Source organism: Anomaloglossus baeobatrachus, chromosome 9 (assembly GCF_048569485.1).
Source record: "Anomaloglossus baeobatrachus isolate aAnoBae1 chromosome 9, aAnoBae1.hap1, whole genome shotgun sequence".
NCBI classification, from domain to species: domain Eukaryota; kingdom Metazoa; phylum Chordata; class Amphibia; order Anura; family Aromobatidae; genus Anomaloglossus; species Anomaloglossus baeobatrachus.
In genome coordinates, this window is record NC_134361.1 from 29,637,209 (window position 1) to 29,658,236 (window position 21,028).

Sequence of the window (21,028 nt, forward strand, 5' to 3'; positions counted from 1 at the left end):
CACAGAAATCGGACTAGCATGCCCCAATATGTGGAACAAAATTTCTCAATCTTCGCCATTTTGTCAGTCCATGGAAATCAGACTAGCATGCCCCAATACATGGAACAAAATGTCTCCATCTTCTCCATTCTGTGAGTTTGTGCAGAAATCGGACTAGCATGCCCCAATATATAGAATAAAATTTCTCCATCTTCTCCATTCTATCAGTCTACGGAAATTGGACTAGTATGCCCCAATATATAGAATAAAATTTCTCCATCTTCTCCCTTCTGTCGGTCCGTGAAAATTGAACAATCCTGCCCCAATATATGGAACAAAATTTCTTTCTCCATCTTCTCCATTCTGTCAGTCCACGGAAATCAGACTAGCATGCCCCAATACATGGAACAAAATGTCTCCATCTTCTCCATTCTATCAGTCTACGGAAATCGGACTAGCATGCCCCAATACATGGAACAAAATGTCTCCATCTTCTCCATTCTATCAGTCTACGGAAATCGGACTAGCATGCCCCAATATATAGAATAAAATTTCTCCATCTTCTCCATTCTGTCAGTCCATGGAAATTGGACTAACATGCCCCAATACGTGGAACAAAAGTTCGACCCATAACCACCATACTTGCAGTCCTCAGCCCCTTCACTACAGGGCAATTTTCACCATTTACATTTTCATTTTTTACTTCCTTTCCGTCACATTTTTATTCTTCTATCGACATAACCGTGCTAGGTCTTGTTTTTTTACGTTACAAGTTGTCGCTTTGACTAACGCAATTCATTTTATAATTCAATGTCTTGAAAAACAGGAAGCACAGAGAAGCTGCACAAACATATCAATTTCACAAATAGTTTTTGCATTTTGCTTTTACGAATTTCATTGTGATACAAAATTAACTTGGTAATATGATTCTTCAGGTCAGTATAATTACGGCGATACAAAACTTGTGTCTGTCACGATTCCTCTGTGCAGAGCATCATACACACAGGTGATGCTCTGCTGCACTTTCCTGAATTAAGAAGCCGGCAGTGAAATTATTCCTCTGTGCAGAGCATCTTGCACACAGGTGATGCTCTGCCGTACCTTTCTGAACTATAGAGCCAACAGTGACATGTTTCCTTTGTGCAGAGCATTTTGTATTTGGAAATGCTCTGCTGTGTTTCTTTGAGCACTAGTTGGCAGGTTGTCTGACAGCACTAGATTCCATGCTGGTTCTAGGAGGTGCTTTTACTCAGGTGTTCCACCTTCCTGGTAATTGCTCTGTTTCATTACTGACCATGCTCTCCCAGAACCTCATCAGTCGTACTCTCTGGTTCTACAGTTATGTTCTTGGCTTGTGTTCGTGCTTGTGTTCTGATAAAAGTTTCTTGACCCAGGACTGTTGATTGACTCCTCTCTGCCTGCTTCCTGTTCTATCATTACCTCCTGGCGCCTGACCTCGAACCATTACCTGACCACTTCTCTGCCCGCTCCGTGTTCTTGTCGTTACCTCCTGGCTTCTGACCTCGGACTGTTACCTGACCACCTCTCTGCCCGCTCCCTGTTCTTGTCGTTACCTCATGGCTTCTGACCTCAGACTGTTACCTGACCACGTCTCTGTCTGCTCCCTCAATCTAACACATGCTCTCCTGGAATTCTGACCCTCGGCCTGTGACTTGACTGCACTTCTGATTACTCCCTGTGTCCTGTCATGTCCTCCGGTTTCCTGATGCCGGCTTCTCTGACTACCCTCCTGTTTATTCTATCCATAAATAGTGACTAGCATCACAGTGTTGTTTCTTTATTATTATTTTTTATTTATTTATTTATTTATTTATTTATTTATTTAATTTAAGTGGTAAAAACCTTTGGGGAGATTTGTAAAACAAAAAATATACTTGTGTTGCCATATTCCAAGACTTGTAACATTTTCTTTTTCCCATCGATGGAGCTTTGGAAGACCTTTTATTTTGAGTGGACCTTATGTTTTTATTGATACCATTTTGGGGTAGATACATTTTAATTGTTTCATATTGCAAGTTTTTGCCGTGTTGTGGGCAATACTTTCATATCATTTTTTTTTACTGTTTGCAGACTTTTCCAATTAGGTTAATTAATGTTATTTTTCAACACATCAAACTTTTCCTGACACAGCAATACTACAATACAGTTTCTTTATTTTTAATAATATCCTCTCCCACTCCCACACTACCTCTTGATCCCCCGCACACTCTCTGTCGGTGTCCCTCAAGGCTTTGTCTTGGGACCTCTACTTTTCTCTGTCTATACCTTTGGCCTGGGACAACTCATAAACTCCCATGGCTTCCAGTACCATCTATACGCTGATAACTCTGAGATCTGCCTCTCCAGCCCGAACGTCACCTCGTTGCTGTCCAGAATCCCAGAGTGTCTATTGGTCATATCCTCCTTCTTCTCCTCTTGCTTCCTAAAACTCAATGTGGACGAAACCAAACTCATCTTCTTTCCTCCATCTCACCTAAGTCCCCTCCCAGATCTATCACAATAAATTACATCATGCTCTCCCCAAGTCCACTGCTTCAGAGGAACCCTCGACTCTGTCCTGTCCTTCAAACGTCACATCCAAGCTCTTGCCAACTTGTGCTGCAACCAACTCAAAATTATTTACAGAATTCGTATTTTCTTCTACGATGAATCTACTACAATGTCGGCATGCACCCAGATGTTACGAAATCTCTATTGTTTTCAAAAATATTACTATGTGATTTTGAAATTCTTTTTTTTATTTAGGTCTGTTATTTGTACCCTTGTCATCACCATGATTTGTATGCCTCCCACAATGTTTCGCTCTCACTATGGACCAGTTACAAACCCTCCGGCAACTCATCTGTGCTATGAGGTGTATGATCAGAACAAACGTATTGATTACGGTCACTTTACTAACACTGAAGAGTCCCACGCGGAGGAAGTGTTTCTTGGAGAAAGAATCAAAGATGCTTGGAGAACATGCACTATTGTGTGGTACATCTCCTGGAGTCCTTGCGATAAGTGTATTCAGATTTTGCTGAACGCGTTCCTTCCCAACAACCCTAATGTCAAGTTGCAGATAATATTTGCCAAAGTTTATCATGGCACTACTAAGATCCAAGAACTTAATAGTAAAGGAGTAAAAATACAAGCAATGTCCCACAAAGGTCAGTATCATCCATGAGATCTCACCTAATGTTTGAAATTTAATTTGCTGAGTGACTGAATATTAGATATTATGTATACCACATCCCCATCCCATTATTGATGTGTCACAGAAGTCATCATTTTCATAATATTTTTCACTGCCGGTTGAGGGTCAGATCATTTTTCCCTTTGGTTTAGTTTACACAGTTATGGCTAAATGGTCCTTCAAGCCAAATCCAGAAAAAATGAACCTAAAACTAAAAAAACATATAAAGGAAAAGAGAGTCATAGATATGAGCAAATCTTGACTGAACCAGGCTACATCACAAGGAAGTGTTGGGTATATATGTTACTGTATATTCTTTGAAGGCAGATTTTTGGGGAGATGACGATATGGGAAAGTTGGCTTACATCAATCCTTTTGGAAGTAACTTATTTTTGTCACTCCATTGAAATGAAAATGCGGAAGAAATAACGTTTATCAAACATTATATATTGTAAAATTAAGAGTATGACGAAAACGAAAGTTTCCCTAAAAAATGAAACACAAACTAGAGATGATCAAACCTTTTGAAATTCAAATTTGTCAGATGGGCAGAGCACAGGCCTCACGAGGATCTGTGACTGGCGTCAAGCTCATTATAGATATGGAAATCCTTAACCATTGTGTAAAAAGAAAAAGGAATGAGGAGAGAAAGCGAAAGAAAGAAAAAAGAGGAAGAGAGGGAGAAAGAAAGGGAGAAAGAGAGGGAGAAAGAGAGGGAGAAAGAGAGGGAGAAAGAGATAAAGAGAAGGAGAAAGAGAGGGAGAAAGAGAGGGAGAAAGAGATAAAGAGAGACAAGAAAAAGGGAGAGAGAAAGAGATAAAGAGGGAGAAAGAGATAAAGAGGGAGAAAGAGAGGAAGAAAAAGAGGGAAAAAGAGAGACAGAGAGGGAGAAAGAGATAAAGAGAGAGGAAGAGATAAAGAGAGAGAGAGAAAGAGATAAAGAGAGGGAAAAAGGAGATAGAAAGGGAAAAAGAGATAAATAGGGAGAAAGAGAGAAAGAGAGATAAAGAGAGGGAGAAAGAGATAAAGAGAAGGAAAAAGATAAAGAGAGAAGAGAAAGAGGGAGAGAGAAAGAGATAAAGAAGAAGAGATAAAGAGAGGGAAAGAAAGATAAAGAGGGAGAAAGAGAGATAAAGAAAGAGATAATGAAAGAGAAAAAGAGAGGGAGAAAGGAGAAAGAGGAGAAAAAGAAAGACAGAGAGAGAAAGAGATAAAGAGAGGAAGAAAGAGATAAAGAGAGGGAGAAAGAGATAAAGAGAGGGAGAAAGAGATAAAGAGAGGGAGAAAAGGATAAAGAGAGACAAGAAAGAGATAAAGAGAGGGAGAAAGAGAGAGAGGAAGAGATAAAGAGAGGGAGAAAGAGATAGAGAGGGAGAAAGCGATAAAGAGAGGGAGAAAGATAGAGAAATAGATAAAGAGGTAGAAAGAGATAAAGAGAGGGAGAAAGCAATAAAGATAGAGAGAAAAAGATAGAGAGGGAGAAAGAGAAAGAGGGAGAGAAAACGAGAGAAGGAGAGAAAGAGAGATAGAGGGCGAGAGAAAGAAAGAAAGAAAGAAAGAAAGAAAGAAAGAGAGGGATAGAGGGCGAGAGTAAGACAGACTAGAGTACAGCTGTGAGTATCGGGGAGCCCCGGCAGTAGTCTGGAGCAGATAAAATGTGTAAAATGATTTTGTTTGTTTATCAGAATTCCTGCAATTATAATCGCACATTGTTCTGATTTGATGGGATCTAATTCCATTTGAGTTGAATCAATCGTCTCTAGAACATACAAATGTGACGCTTTTTTTTAAGCTTTTATAAATTGTTTTTACATGGAAACATTGAGGTTGAGTTAAGGTTCTTTGATTATTTTTCAGAGAATTTCAGGTTAATCCATGTCCCTGAAGCCCAATGATATTTTGCTTAGGCTGAAACATCCCCCAAAACTGATCAGTGTGCACTAATGAAAGCTATCGAGAGAATGTGGTGTATACAGTTTTTAGAAAAAAAAATCCAAGAATGGTTTCCAATCAAAAGCCTACAAATAAGACAAAAAAAATCTGCTTTGTTTGCTTTACAAAAAAATGTACAATACGGGTTGAGGAAAAAAAACTCTTGGTAGGAAAATGTAGATGCACCTTGGGCTCTATTGCTATCTGCATCACGGCTTCGATTTACAGTAAAGCCAAGCAGATAATGGAACAATGGAGCCTGTGACACTTCTTTGGCTTACAATTGAGATTGTTGGGGTTTTGATATTTCACAATTGATGGAGATTCCAATGGAGGCTATAAATAGTTATCATCTGAAAACTCCACAGGTTACTTTATTGCAGCATTTTATCATCCATGCAAGGACTATAAGTGATGCACCACTCATAGTTTATGAAACGTTACCTTTCAAGGCTATTAGACTCTATTGTGACCTCAGTTCAGTTCCATTTCGAAGTCTGTTGTAAAGATTAAGGGCGGCTTTGCACGTTGCGACATCGCAAGCCGATGCTGCGATGTCGCACGCGATAGTCCCCGCCCCCGTCGCAGGTGCGATATCGTGTGATAGCTGGCGTAGCGAACATAATCGCTACGCCAGCTTCACATGCACTCACCTGCCCTGCGACGGTCGCTCTGGCCGGCGACCCGCCTCCTTCCTAAGGGGGCGGGTCGTGCGGCGTCATAGCGACGTCACACGGCAGGCGGCCAATAGCGGCGGAAGGGCAGAGATGAGCAGGATGTAAACATCCTGCCCACCTCCTTCCTTCCGCATATCCTACGGAAGCCGCGGTGACGCCGGTAGGAGATGTTCCTCGCTCCTGCGGCTTCACACACAGCGATGTGTGCTGCCGCAGGAGCGAGGAACAACATCGGACCGTCGCGTCAGTGTAATTATGGATTACGCCGACACTGCACTGATTACGACAATTTTGCGCTCGTTAATCGTATCATCTAGGCTTTACACACTACGATGTCACATGCGATGCCAGAAGTGCGTCACTTTCAATTTGACCCCACCGACATCGCACCTGCGATGTCGTAGTGTGCAAAGCCCGCCTAAGACTAGGTTGAAAGGAAGGATTAAAATTATTATTATTATTATTATAGCGCCATTTATTCCAGGGCGCTTTACATGTGAAAAGGGGCATACAAAATAGGGACAAGTACAATAATCATAAACAATAGAGGAGAGAGGACCCTGCCCATGAGGCTCACAGTCTATAAGGGATGGGTGAGGATATAGGAAGAGAGAGGATCCTGCTCGCGAGGGCTCACAGTCTACAAGGGATGGGTGAGGGTACAGGAGGAATAAAGGACCCTGCCCGCAAAGGCTGACAGTCTTCAAGGGATGGGTGAGGATACAGGAGGAATAAAGGACCCTGCCCGCAAGGGCTCACAGTCTTCAAGGGATGGGTGAGGATACAGGAGGAGAGAGGATCCTGCCCGCGAGGGCTCACAGTCTTCAAGGGATGGGTGAGGATACAGGAGGAGAGAGGATCCCGCCCACGAGGGCTCACAGTCTACAGGGGATGGGTGAGGATACAGTAGGTGAGGGTGGAGATGGTTGTGTGGCGCTATGGAAGACTGAGCATTAAGCTGGGTTCACACATAGCGACAGTGACAACGACGTCGCTGTTTCGTCACCATTTCCTGTGATGTAACAGCAACCTTAGATGATCGCTAGTAAGCTGTCAAACATGTAATGTAAAGCAGCGACGGAGCAGCGATCATAGCGATCTCGACGGTCGTTGGGGACGTGTCACACGTGTCGCTGTGCGACGACTCAGACCTTGATAGAGGCGTGGTGTTTACCTCTAGACATGTTTTGCGTTGCCTCTTTTCATGCCCCTCTGTTCTGATTGGTGATCGCTACAGCGCCTTTCTTCACGCCCCTCTGTTCCGATTGGTGATCACTACAGACTCGCCTGATTGGGTGACCGTGTCAAACAAAGGAAGACGCAGTAGTGAGTTTTTTCAACATGCAGTTTGTTGCAGTGATCCCATCTACTTTGTTATTGATTTCTTCGTGGATTTTCAAACTTCCTCCTGACAAAGGTAGGTATTATTTGTGGGCAGTATTATACCTATATTCTTGTACATAGGGACATTATTATAGCAGCTGTATTCTTGTATATAGGGGCAGTATTATAGTTGTTATATTTATTTATGTACATAGGGGGGAGTATTATAGCTTTTACATTCCTGTACATAGGAATATATATATATATATGTGTATATATCTCTCTCTATATATGGGGCCAGTATTATAGTAGTTATATTCTTGAACATATAGCTATTTTCTACATATAGTGCATATATATATATATATATATATATATATATTTATATATATATATTTATATATATTGCTATATATTAAATACAGCTGTACATATAGTTATGTTCTTGTACGTAGGGCCAGTATTATAGTAATGTTCTTGTATATAGGGAGCAGTATTATAGTAGTTATATTCTTGTATATAGGGAGCAGTATTATAGTAGTTATATTCTTGTATATATTGGGGCAGTATTATAGTAGTGATATTTTTGTACATAGGGGGCTGTATTATAGTAGTTATATTATTGTACATAGGAGCAGTATTATAGTATTGATATGCTGGGGTACAGCGTTCCAGAGTATGGGGGATGTGCTGGAGAAATATTGGATGCCATTGTGGGAAAAGGAGAAATGGGAGGAGTAGAGGAGATCTTGTGAGGATCGGAGTTTAAGTGTAGGTAGGTACCGGGAGACTAGAGGTACTGTCACACCTAACGAGATCGCTAGCGAGATCACTGCTGAGTCACGGTTTCTGTGACGCAGTAGCGATCCCGCTAGCGATCTTGTTATGTGTGACATCTACCAGCGATCAGACCCCTACTGTGAGATCTCTAGTCGTTGCTGAATGGTCCAGGCCATTTTCTTCAAAGGCGACGTCCTGCTGGGCAGGACACATCGCTGTGTTTTACACTGTGTGATAGGGTCACAGTGACTGCTGAGATCTTTATATAGGTCGCTACTGCGACCTGTATTGTTCCTGCATTGCTGGTAAGATCTGACTGTGTGACATCTCACCAGCGATCTCTCAGCGACTTACCAGCAATCGCTATCAGGTCCATCGATTTCGGGATCGCTGGTAAGTCGTTGTGTGTGACTGGGCCTTTTAGTCACAGATGTATGGAGGAGACAGGCTGTGGATGGCTTTGTAGGTCATGGTTAAGGTTTTGAAAAAGAGTCTTTGGGCAATGGAGAGCAAGTGAAGGGATTGGCAGGGAGGAGAGGTCGGGGAGTAGCGGGGGGACAGGAGGATTAGTCGGGCAGCATAGTTTAGAATAGATTGTAGAGGTGCGAGACTGTTAAAAGGAAGGCCACAGAGCAGGAGGTTGCAGTAGTCTAACATAGATTGGCCATTAACCCCTTAACGACCGCGGGCCGTAAAATTACGTCCTAAATGACATAATCTTACTGCCCGCGGTCCTCCGGCGGCAGCATGCCGCGATCGGCACACATCTCAGCTGATTTTCACAGCTGAGATGTGTGCCTGCTAGGCACGAGCAGAATCGTTATCTGCTCGTGCCGATTAACCCCTTATATGGCGCTGTCAATACATGACAGCGCCATTATAAGCGCAATCGCGGTAAAGTTTTACTTACCGCCGAAACCGGAAGTCACGTGACGCGATCACGTGACTCCCGATAGTTGTCATGGTAGTACAGGGTCATGTGATGACTCCTGTACTACACATGAATTGGTTTCACTTTCGCTGTGCCCGGGGCACAGCAAAAGAGAAAGACAGCGTATCTGCTGTTTACAGCCTTCCAGCTGTGATCAGCAGATACTGCAGAGAGATCGGAATGCTGATCGCAATAGCCCCCTAGGGGGACTAGTAAAATAAAAAAAAAAAGTAAAAAAATAAGTTTTAAAAAATTAAAAAAAAACAAAAAAACCTAAAAGTTCAAATCACCCCCCATTCGCCCCATTGAAAATTAAAGGGTTAAAAAAATAAAAAATATACACACATTTGGTATCGCCGCGTTCAGAAACGCCCGATCTATCAAAATATAAAATCAATTAATCTGATCAGTAAACGGCGTAGCGGCAAAAAAATTCCAAACGCCAAAACGACGTTTTTTTGTCGCCACAACTTTTGCGCAAAATGCAATAAGAGGCGATCAAAACGTAGCATCTGCGCAAAAATGGTACCGTTAAAAACGTCAGCTCGAGACGCAAAAAATAAGCCGTCATTGAGCCTAAGATCCCGAAAAATGAGAACGCTACGGGTCACGAAATATGGCGTAAAACGTGCGCCACTTTTTTCGGACAAACTTCCGATTTTTTTTTAACCCCTTATATAAAAGTAAACCTATACATGTTTGGTGTCTACGAACTCGCACTGACCTGAGGCATCACACCCACACATCAGTTTTACCATATAGTGAACACAGTGAATAAAATATCTCAAAAACCATAGTGCTATCGCACTTTTTTTGCAATTTTTCAGCATTTGGAATTTTTTTGCCATTTTCTAGTACACAATATGGTAAAACTGATGGTTTCATTTAAAAGTACAGCTCATTCCGCAAAAAATGAGCCCTCACATGACCATATTGACTGAAAAATAAAAAAGTTACGTCTCTCAGAAAAAGAATGGCGAAAAAAAAAAACGGAAAGCGAAAAATCGGCCGGTCGTGAAAGGGTTAATCACTAGATTTTTCCTCTTCATGCAATAATGATTTTTCTTTGTGATTTTTGTCTTTCAGATTTCCTTTGGTGTTGGAAACACTTCGTTGACACGACAGAATCATTCAGTCCATGGCAACATTTGGCCAGAACCTACTCTGAGACTTTACAATGGCTGACAGAGGCTTTACAGTCCAACTAGTAGACAATACAGTATAGAGTAGATGTAAATCTAGAAAGTAATAATTAGCACTATCTAGGATAGTGAGACCCTCATCTGTTCCATCTTCCGAAAGGAAAGTCCAAGAGGTTGGGATTGTTTTCTGGCCTTTACAGAAAATTGCAGTAAAAGCAGGTTTCTTCATCAGCAATCTGCTGCCCAGCCAAGATCCCTCCTTTTTCTTACATGTATATGTGAAATTGAGAGATACAACCGATATCTTCTCAGCACCTAAAATTGACTTTCCTATGTAAACTGCTTGCTTTTATGCTATATATGTAATAGGCATTCTACTTTTATTATTTTTTTTGCTTATAATTTTGGAAATATTTTATCATTGGCAAATAGGGCCAATGTAAATGTTATTATAGTATGTAATATTTTATTTAAGAGACTTGTATGAAATGCTGATTGGAAACAGTCAACCAATAAAAAGTTTTAAGAGGTCTTCAAGTTAATATCGTATATAAATTACTCAGGGTGTGGTCGTAATAATCAAAGAGGGCACTGATGTGGCTAGTATTGGGCCACTGGATAGAGGGGTCACACGGTAGGTGGTCTCATCCACGTTACTACTAATGGTCAGAACTTTTCCGGAATTCCTTGCTTCATTGTTATCAAGAATGGAGTGAGGAAGGGTCATGAAAAGAGGCAGAAACAAACACTTTCTATCCTACATGGTACAATCTGGCACTATATTAGAGGGACCATTTTGCTGTTTTCTTTAGGTGTCCTTTCTTTTGTATCTGTATATGCAAAACAGGGATATAAATTGTGCATTAAGGGCCTTAGTGTCTGTACAGTCCCTGACAGAAGTTCTGTCGCTTATCCATGTTATGTAAATAAAAGCTTATAACCTGACTTTAAATTCATCCATTGGTTTTATAAATTACTCTTTTGAAACCCTCTTAAATTTGGTTTAGGTTATGAAAATAAAGTTGCTGCAAACCTGAAATATTGATCATTTAATGAACACAGAAAGGTCAGATTTTGGCAAGACAAAACTTTTGTCGCCCACAGAAAGTAATGTGAAATTCAAACAAGTAATTAACTTCTAATACAAAGATATGTTGCATAACATTGGTGAATGAAGTTGTGGTGCTATTAGAGCCATATTTAATATTTTGTGTGACTTCCATGAGCTTGAAGGACTGCATCCATGTAGTTCAACAATGATTCATACAATTTATTGATGAAGTCATCAGGAATAGTAAAGAATGCAGTCTTACATGTCTCCCAGAGTTCATCTAGACTCTTTGGTTTTGTCTTCCAAGCTTCCTCTTTCATCCTACCCCAAACATGCTCAATGATGTTCATGTCTGGTGACTGGGCTGGCCAGTGCTTGAGCATCTTGATCTTCTTTGCCAGGAGGAACTTGGTTGTAGAGATGGATGTATGAGATGGAGCACCATACTGCTGCAGAATTTGGAGGCCATTTCGAGACAGAATCCTACAAACTGTTCTAGTTGACACAGGGACTTGAGGTGAACAGGCCTTTTGGAGCTCTGCTGCAGTGGAAGAGAGGCTGGCTTTGGATTTTCTAACCAACAAACGTTCCTCCTGAGCAGTTGTCTTGTGGGGTCTGCCGGACCTGGGCTTGTCAAAAACATCTCCAGTCTCTTCAAAAATGTTTTAATTCTTTGTACATGACACTAAGACACATTAAAGGTGCCAGGCACCTCTGCAGTGAATCTGTTCTTCAGCCTCTTGATAATCAAAGCTTTGGTAGCAGGGTGGATTTTTGGCATGTTGTCAAAGGTCAAGTTGCAGTTCAAGTGAAGGTCTGGGGCACTGGGTTTCTTTTTATACACACTCACTAATTAACCGATCATTTAGTGAGCACAGGTCAGGGTGTACACTAGGATTGGGTGCATTATTTTTGTAAATTTTTGGGAGGAAAAGTATGTTTAAAGGGAACCTGTCACCACTTGTTTGGCCTATAAGCTACGGCCACCACTACCGGGCTCTTATATACAGCATTCTAACATGCTGTATATAAGAGCCCAGGCTGGGGGTATAACATAAAAACACTTTATAATACTTACCTAACAGTCGCGCTGTGGGCCTTATGGGTGTCTCCGTTGTCCGGTGCCGGCGCCGCATCTTTTGGCCATCTTTGTTAGCCTTCTCTAGCCGTGGTGCATGACGGGTCCGACGTCCGCCGGCATTCAGGTCCTGAGCAGGCACACTTTGATCTGCCCTGAGTAGGGCAGATCAAAGTATTGTAGTGCGCATGCACAGTTTCGGCGAGTGTGTATGACATAGCCGTGTCATGCACCCAAGCTTCAGAAAGAGGATGAAGACGGCCGAAAGAGGAGGCGCCGGCACCGGACAACCGAGACGCCCATAAGGCCCACAGCGCGACTGTTGGGTAAGTATTATAAAGTGATTTTTATGTTATACCCCCAGCCTGGGCTTTTATATACAGCATGTTAGAATGCTGTATATAAGAGCCCAGTGGTGGTGGCCGCAGCTTATACGCCAAAAAAAGTGGTGACAGGTTCCCTTTAATAATCTGAAAAATACAGGTAAATAAGAAAGTAAATATAACTCCGTTACTTTACGGATCTTCACCTATCGCGGGGGTCTTAAGAATGTAACTCCCGCGATAGGTGAAGGGATTACTGTACTGTCTTTATCATCCTCCCCGGGTCAAGAGATGTGGTGTGATCAGACAATGTCTCTGTATGGTCAGACACAGCCATTACACACAGTACACAGCAGGGACACATAGATAAGATTATCTCCGCACAGGGACATTTTTCTTAATCACATCCAATTGTGGAAATTATTATTATTATTCCAAGATCTATTGATTAAAATTAACTTTGTTAGTGGGAAAACCCTTTTAATTGTCTTTAAAGAAAACTGTGTGGATAGAGATTAGTTTCTATCTTGTGACATGTGACACAGACAAGCACTTTCAGTTTCCTTTCCGGCGTTTCTGACACTGATTCATATCTATCTGCTGCTCTTATCTTACTGGGGGAACAATACTTTACTTGTTAATCATAACATGGGCGTGATCGGGAAAGCAAAAGTCAATGAAGATGAGTATAAACATAAACGAGGCCAGGAATGTCCGCACCATAGTATATTCCGCATCGTTACTGGATAAACCAGTTTCTAATTATCAAAGCGAGAGCGATTTCCAGACAAGAGGCCAAACGAGAAGAGCACGGAACAGTTCAGGTCAGTACATCTCTGGTCAGTATGTGGATATGTCTAATCAAAATGTCTAAATTAAAACCATATACCTAAAATAACATCAAATAATACTATCTACATTTTTTATACAAACCATGTCACAGATGAAAAATAAAACTAGGAATGATTCATGTGTCATCCTTCTGTGAGAAAACTGTGAGTCATTCTGTCGACATGAAAACCACACCGCTATAATATAGTAGTAATGTGGTCACATAGCTGAGAAAAAAAATAATAAAAAAACAACAAAGATGAAAAAAATAAATGTTCCTCAATTACTGTGCCAAACCATGCAACGTTGATCCAGGGATAAGCAAATCTTCCCATGAGGTTAAAGCCAAATTTACTCATCTTAGGATAAAAACTCCTGTCTGGTTCAAAAAATATAAATAAATCGCCAGATGTCTCATACTCATTATTTGCAATGTTATGTGACACAATACAGTCTAACGTTCCATAGACAACATAATGCCACAGAAGAAAAAAAAAGGTCTAGGATAGATTCAGAAATGTCACAGAAAAAAAAAAAATATATAAATTCAGAATTTGTCCCTCAAAGACGGCTTTAGACATTGTACAAGTGACTTGGTTGCTTAGATGATTTTTATCAGTGGTCTCCGGTGGCTCTCTGGATATTGCAAAACTGCAACACAGATCTTGCTATGACATTGTATTACTGTAGCGGGAAAGCTTTGTTCGAAAAACTGTATCACACTTTAGGCTGCATGTGCTACAGCGTCTCATCTCTGTTGAAGAGACTGGAGCAGAGCTCCATATAATCTAGGGAGTTGAGTGAAGTTGTTTTTGGAAGAAAAGGTGTATTCTATAGAGACCTGTCAATCATCTGGCATGGCACCGGACTAGTCTTGTCTGTGCCTATGGTCCTGTTAACTAGCGATGATTGGGCACTACCATGCTCGGGTGCTCGGTACTTGGTACTCGTAACTAGTGATGAGCGGGCACTACCATGCTCGGGTACTCGGTACTCGTAACTAGTGATGAGCGGGCACTACCATGCTCGAGTGCTCGGTACTCGTAACTAGTGATGAGCGAGCACTACCATGTTCAGATGCTCAGTACTCGTAACTAGTGATGAGTGGGCACTACCATGCTCGGGTGTTCAATACTGGTAACTAGTGATGAGCAGGCACTACCATGCTCAGGTGCTCGGTACTCATAATTAGTAATGATCGAACACTACCATGATCTGGTGCTCTGTACTCGTAACTAGTGATGAGCGGGCACTACCATGCTTGGGTGTTCAATACTGGTAACTAGTGATGAGCGGGCACTACCATGCTCAGGTGCTCGGTACTCATAATTAGTAATGATCGAACACTACCATGCTCGGGTGCTCAGTACTGGTAACTAGTGATGAGCGAGCACTACTATGCTCAGGAGCTTGGTACTCATAACTAGTGATGAGTGGACACTACCATGTTTGGGGGCTCAGTACTCATAACTAGAGATGATTGAACACTACCATGCTCGGGTGCTCGCTACTCGTAACTAGTGATGAGCGTGCACTACCATGCTCGAATGCTCGGTACTTGTAACTAGTGATGAGCGAGCACTACTATGCTCAGGAGCTTGGTACTCATAACTAGTGATGAGTGGACACTACCATGTTTGGGGGCTCAGTACTCATAACTAGTGATGAGCGTGCACTACCATGCTCGAATGCTCGGTACTTGTAACTAGTGATGAGCGAGCACTACTATGCTCAGGAGCTTGGTACTCATAACTAGTGATGAGTGGACACTACCATGCTCAGGTGCTCAGTACTCATAACTAGTGATGAGCGGGCACTACCATGCTCGGGTGCTCGCTACTCATAACTAGTGATGAGCGTGCACTACCATGCTCGAATGCTCGGTACTTGTAACTAGTGATGAGGGAGCACTACCATGCTCAGGCGCTCTGTACTCGTAACTAGTGATGAGCGGGCACTACCATGCTCGAATGCTCGGTACTTGTAACTAGTGATGAGCGAGCACTACCATGCTCGGGTGCTCAGTACTAGTAACTAGTGATGAGCGGGCACTACCATGCTCAGGTGCTCGGTACTGGTAACTAGTGATGAGCGGACACTACCATGCTCAGGTGCTCGGTACTGGTAACTAGTGATGAGCGGGCACTACCATGCTCAGGTGCTATGTACTTGTAACTAGTGATGAGTGAGCACTACCATGCTCGGGTGCTCAGTACTGGTAACTAGTGATGAGCGGGCACTACCATGCTCAGGTGCTCAGTACTGGTAACTAGTGATGAGCGGGCACTACCATGCTCGGGGGCTCAGTACTGGTAACTAGTGATGAGCGGGCACTACCATACTCGGGGGCTCGGTACTCGTAACGAACAGTTGGATGCTCAGATGGGAAGTCAATGGGGAACTCAAGCAATTTTCTTCATCAAAAATTCTCGAATCCCCGATTGACTTCAATTATACTCGGTAAACGAGTCGAGCCCGTCCAAGCATCCGACTGCTTGTTACGAGTTCTGAGCAGCCGAACATGGGAGCGTTCATTATTAGTAGCAACGTTTAAGAGAAAATTATGCCTTGTTGAAATCATGCTGCCAAGCTCTGATAAGCATGAATTGACTTCCAGACTCCATGCTAGGCAAGGAATCATCTAAAGCTATGATGTAGCACTTGGGATTTGGCCCTTGAAGTCTCATTTACATAAAGATGAAGTAGATTTTATAAACCAGGAAGATATGTTTGAACTTGTCTTTCACCACTCTTCCCCGAAATGTGATTAGTTTGATGCTTCCAACCAGTTCTCTTAAAGGGAACCTGTCACCACTTTTTTGGCGTATAAGCTGCGACCTCCACCACCGGGCTCTTATATACAGTATTCTAACATGCTGTATATAAGAGCCGAGGCCGCTGTGAGAACATAAAAACACTTTATAATACTCACCTAACGGTCGCTCGGTTGGCCAGGTGGGCGTCTCCGTCCGCCGGTGCCAGCGCCGCCTCTTTCGGCCATCTTCGTCCTCCTTCTTCTCTAGCTGTGGTGCATGACGTGTCCGACGTCATCCACACTCGCCGGCATTCAGGTCCTGAACAGGGCAGATCAAAGTATTGTAGTGCGCTTGTGCAGGATCGGCGAGTGTGACGTAGGACGCTTCATGCACACAGGAGTCAGAAGGAGGACGAAGATGGCTGAAAGTGGAGGCGCTGGCACCGGAGAACAGAGACGCCCATCTGGCCAACCAAGCAACCGTTAGGTGAGTATTATAAAGTGTTTTTTAAGTTCTCACAGCGGTCTGGGCTCTTATATACAGTATGTTAGAATGCTGTATATAGGAGCACGGTGGTGGTGGCCGCAGCTTAGGGTACTTTCACACTTGTGTTGTTTTCCTTCCGTTACAATCTGCCCTTTTGGAAAACAGCGGAATCCGCTAACGGATTCCGCTGTTTCCCATAGACTTGTATGGTTGACGGATTGTACCAAAAGGACCTGCGTTGCTTCCGCTGGGTGATGCTCCGTTGCTTCCGCCCAGCGGGAGGAACGCAGCATGTAACGTTGTTTTGAGCAGCGGAATCCTCTGGATTTCACTGCGCATGCTCTTTTTTTTTTTTTAATCACAAACTTTATTTTGGCTCGCGGTGGCTGAACGTTCAGCTGAGCGCCTGGCCGTCGGCATGCCCGGCCGCCGGCAAGTGACAGCGCTCAGCTGAGCGCCCGCCCGCCGGCATGCCCGGGCGCCGGCAAGTGACAGCGCTCAGCTGAGCGCCCGCCCGCTGGCGTGCCCGGGCGCCGGCATGCCCGGGCGCCGGCAAGTGACAGCGCTCAGCTGATCACCCGGCGGCCGGCTGCAGGGAGCGATCAGCTGATCACCCGGCGGCCGGCTGCAGGGAGCGGTCAGCTGATCACCCGGCGGCCGGATGCAGGGAGCGATCAGCTGATCACCCGGCGGCTGGCTGCAGGGAGCGGTCAGCTGATCACCCGGCGGCTGGCTGCAGGGAGCGATCAGCTGATCGTTCACAATAGTCTGCCGCCGGTAAAACTGTAAAAAAAAAAAAAAAAAAAAAATCAAAACGTATTCCGTTGTTCTGCAGCATCCGTTGCATCCGTTGTGCAACTATATGCAACACATCCGTTGCATCCGTCACACAACGCAATGCAACAGATACCGTTCAACGCAAGTGTGAAACTAGCCTTAAACGCCAAAAAAGTGGTGACAGGTTCCCTTTAATGCCATTATGTAGACATCCATATATCACAATCCAAAAACGGGACCATGATTTTTGGACAAACCATGAGTGTCCTGACCGGAAGTCAACTCTCATGGGCATATATAGGTATAGAGGCTGTTGAGATCGGTTCACAAGTCAATCCTTAAGTAGCGATCCAAACTTTCAAGTATGGGAACCATTTGTCCTTTTTGTGTTTTCAGTCACTTTGGTTTTTGTTTTGTTTTTTTCATCATTCTGAAAATTCTCTAATGTGATTTTAATTTTTATTTTCAGACTTTGGTTTGTGCTCTTTCTACAAATATGTTTTTGATGGCTCCTGCGATGTTCCTTTCTCATTATCGACCGAATGCAAACCCTCCGGTAACCCATCTCTGCTTTGAAGTGTATGAACAGAACAAACTTATTGATTATGGTCATTTTACCAACACTGGAGAACTCCACGCTGAAGAAGTGTTTCTTGGAGAACGATTCAAAGATGCTTGGAGAGAATGCACTATTGTGTGGTACATCTCCTGGAGTCCTTGTGATGGTTGCACTAAGATATTGTTGAACACGTTCCTTCCCAAAAATCCTCAAGTCAAGTTACACATCATATTTGCCAAAGTTTATCGGGGCACTACCAAGCCTAAAATCCAAGACCTTAAAAATAAAGGAGTACAAATACGACCAATGTGTCACATAGGTAAGATTGTGCTCTTGATGCCCTCACTTTTGAACATACATACTAAACCCTCATGCCATCATCGATGTCTACCCATATGGACGTAAAACTCAAAAGTTTCCATCTTACAGGTTTTTCAGTGCCTATATTGGGTTATGTACATTGTCCTTTAGGTTGGGTTTACAAATTGACGTGAATGTGTATTTTCAAAGTAAAAACCAGGAAAGGATCCCAAATAAAATAAACCTATTAAGGTCACAAATAGCCAAAACTTGACCAAGCCTGCCTATTAGGCCGGTTTGATACATCCGCATTTCGCCACTTTGCCGGATCCGTCACACTCCGGAAAGCTCCGGTCACATGCTCAGATTATATGACAGCATGTGACAGGAGCTTGCCGCGATGCCATTCTACTGTATTGCACTGTACTGGAGTGTGACGGATCCGGCAAAGCGGCAAAATGCCAGATGTGTGAAACAGGCCTAACACAAAGCTGTATTAGTTATCTACTCTGTTTCGGGACGGCAGATGTTGGAGGAGAAAATGATTCTGGACGTTGGGTTCAACCATGATAATCTTTTGGAAGGAACGTATTTTCTTCTACTCGTGAAAATGAACATGAGTGAGACATAAAATTTGGCTAAAAGTTGTTTAATGTGTATGGCTACCATCAGGTGATTCAGTGATTTACTATAAAATCGTGGAATTGCCAAAATGGGTTTCCGTAGGATGGAAAAAAAGTTACATTTTTCAAAATTTTTATTGGGCAAACATACGGAATGAGTAGGGGTTGTCCAAGTAGTGGACGACCCATTAAAAGGACCAAACTATTGTAGACACACCAGACTGCATATTATTAAACTTTTAAGGAACCTGTCATGTCCCCAAATCTGTAGATATAGGGTTATCTGCAGGTTAAAAGTGTTTTATGTCTACCTGGCCGCCGCCCTAAAAGCCGGGCTACCGAGAGAAAATTGACTATTTCTTCCGGCAGGGTCCAACTTTGTCACCGCTCTACACAGCCAGCGACGGTTGTAACCAGGTCCTGGAACCGACAGCCGACTTGGCAATGTATCAGTACAGAGTCGGCTGTCAGTCACTGAGTGGTGGCAGAAGCCACGCCGCTACGACTGAAAGCCAGAAATTTACAGGAGGAATAAAGTTAATTCCCTCCCTTTAGCCCAGCTTTCAGTACTGTGGCCGGGCCGCTTTAGAACGTTAGTCACCTGCACACGAACCCCAGAATTAGGGAACGTGACGAGTCGTATTTAAGAATGAGGTGGACATAACTGAGCTAGGAAATAAGTCGTCTTCTGTTTTTGCCTCTCCTAGCATTATATAATTATATTTTCCTTTTCATGAATTACTGTTTTGTTTTTTTTCTCTGCCATTTAGACTTTCGTTGGTGTTGGAAGAATTTCGTCGACACTTCAGACTCATTCATTCCGTGGCAGAATTTGTACAGGGATTATTACACGGCTTTCCAGTGGTTGATGGGCTGATGTGCACGGCCACAATATAGGTGCTAAATGGACTCCAAACCTAAAAATTAATGCAAAATGCTAATTTTACTGGAATTAGCAATCGGCTTCCTAAAGTTCCACTCTTTTTCATATGCACAGAATTTTATTTTACATGTATTTTTACACTAATGGAGCGGTGTGGTCTTATTTTTTTTGTGCACCACGCTGACATTTTTTTATTAATGCCACATTGAAACACATATGGCATTTTAAATAAATAAAATATTTATTAATAATAAAATAAATTAATTTTTATTGCATTTTCGGGGGGAATTTCACCCACTCAAAAACAATAATTCTGGCTTTTTGATTTTTTTGTTTTCTTTTGGATACTAAAAGTTTTAAATATTTATATCTTCATATATTTGACTTTTATGGACACAATGATACCAAAATGTGTTTTATAAGTTATTTTTGAACTGGAAATAGGGATGGTGAATTAAACTAAATTATTTTATTAATATTTTTAAAACTTTTTTTGTTATATTTATGTGGCGAAATTGACATTTTAGTTTGAAGTCTAGAACCAGCTGAGCCTTACAGGAGTCCCCGAATGGCAGTGACAGGGCATTCAGTTGGCCACCAGCTGCCATGGCAGGCCATCAACACCTTGTGATTGCTCTGCAGGAGGTGTATGTGTATCAGTAGCATCTAAGTGGTTAAAGAAGCAGCAATCAGAGTTGTTCTGGTTGCTGCCTGTATACACAGCCATCACCCACGCCTGATATAGAAAACCTGACAGTTAGAAAAGGGATATTCCCATCTCAAAGATCCTATCCCAATATGTAGAAGGTGTAATAATAATATTAGCAAATCCCTCCAATTAGAAATGTAGTATAGTTCTCCTGATATAGCCATGTCTCTTACCTCATGTGCAGGGCATTGCAGCTTAGATATCTATGGTTACAACCACAAGCAACTGTCACTGAGTGGTCGTAACCACGGCTATCTGAGCTGCTGCAATGCCCTGCACATGAGGTAAGAGACACGGCTAATGAGAACTATACTACATTTCTAATTGGAGGGATTTGCTAATATTACTATTGGGATAGTCTTGGAGATGGGAATACTCCTTTGAATACTTTGTTTCCCCCTCTTTTTTTCAGCTATGACATAAGGCTTATCGGGATACATATATTAATATTATGTATGTTACATGTTCTATTGTTGTGTTGCCTTATTTCTTTTTCTTAGGACTTCTGCAATAATTTAATGTTGCCATCAGTGTTGATTAATAGAGGAATTCTTATAATAAAAATTTTATTATAGTACGTCCTATTAGATTAGGGAAAGTTATTGGAATCGTTAATTGGACACTGTCATTTTTTGGCACAAGGTTGTACAATCCACAGAAGAAAATGTGGCTGCTGTGGGACCACATTATGG

At 42.4% G+C, this 21,028-nt stretch overlaps 1 protein-coding gene across 1 annotated transcript; it reads left to right on the top strand.

The window, feature by feature from the left end:
- Positions 1-18: 18 nt before the first annotated feature.
- On the top strand, positions 19-19,939 carry LOC142251764 (DNA dC->dU-editing enzyme APOBEC-3F-like). Its single transcript, XM_075324816.1, has 5 exons — positions 19-131; positions 2,746-3,149; positions 13,184-13,236; positions 17,732-18,140; positions 19,515-19,939. Exons 1-5 carry the CDS (start codon positions 19-21, stop codon positions 19,619-19,621), a joined length of 1,086 nt encoding a protein of 361 aa, XP_075180931.1. The 3' UTR covers positions 19,622-19,939.
- The last annotated feature ends 1,089 nt before the right edge of the window (positions 19,940-21,028 follow it).

Coding starts and splice junctions, on each gene's coding strand:
- LOC142251764 (XM_075324816.1), top strand. CDS start 19: ATGCCCCAATATGTGGAACAAAATTTCTCAATCTTCGCCATTTTGTCA. Junction 132..2,745: donor GTCTCCATCTTCTCCATTCT/GTGAGTTTGTGC, acceptor TTTTTTATTTAG/GTCTGTTATTTGTACCCTTG. Junction 18,141..19,514: donor ACGACCAATGTGTCACATAG/GTAAGATTGTGC, acceptor TCTGCCATTTAG/ACTTTCGTTGGTGTTGGAAG.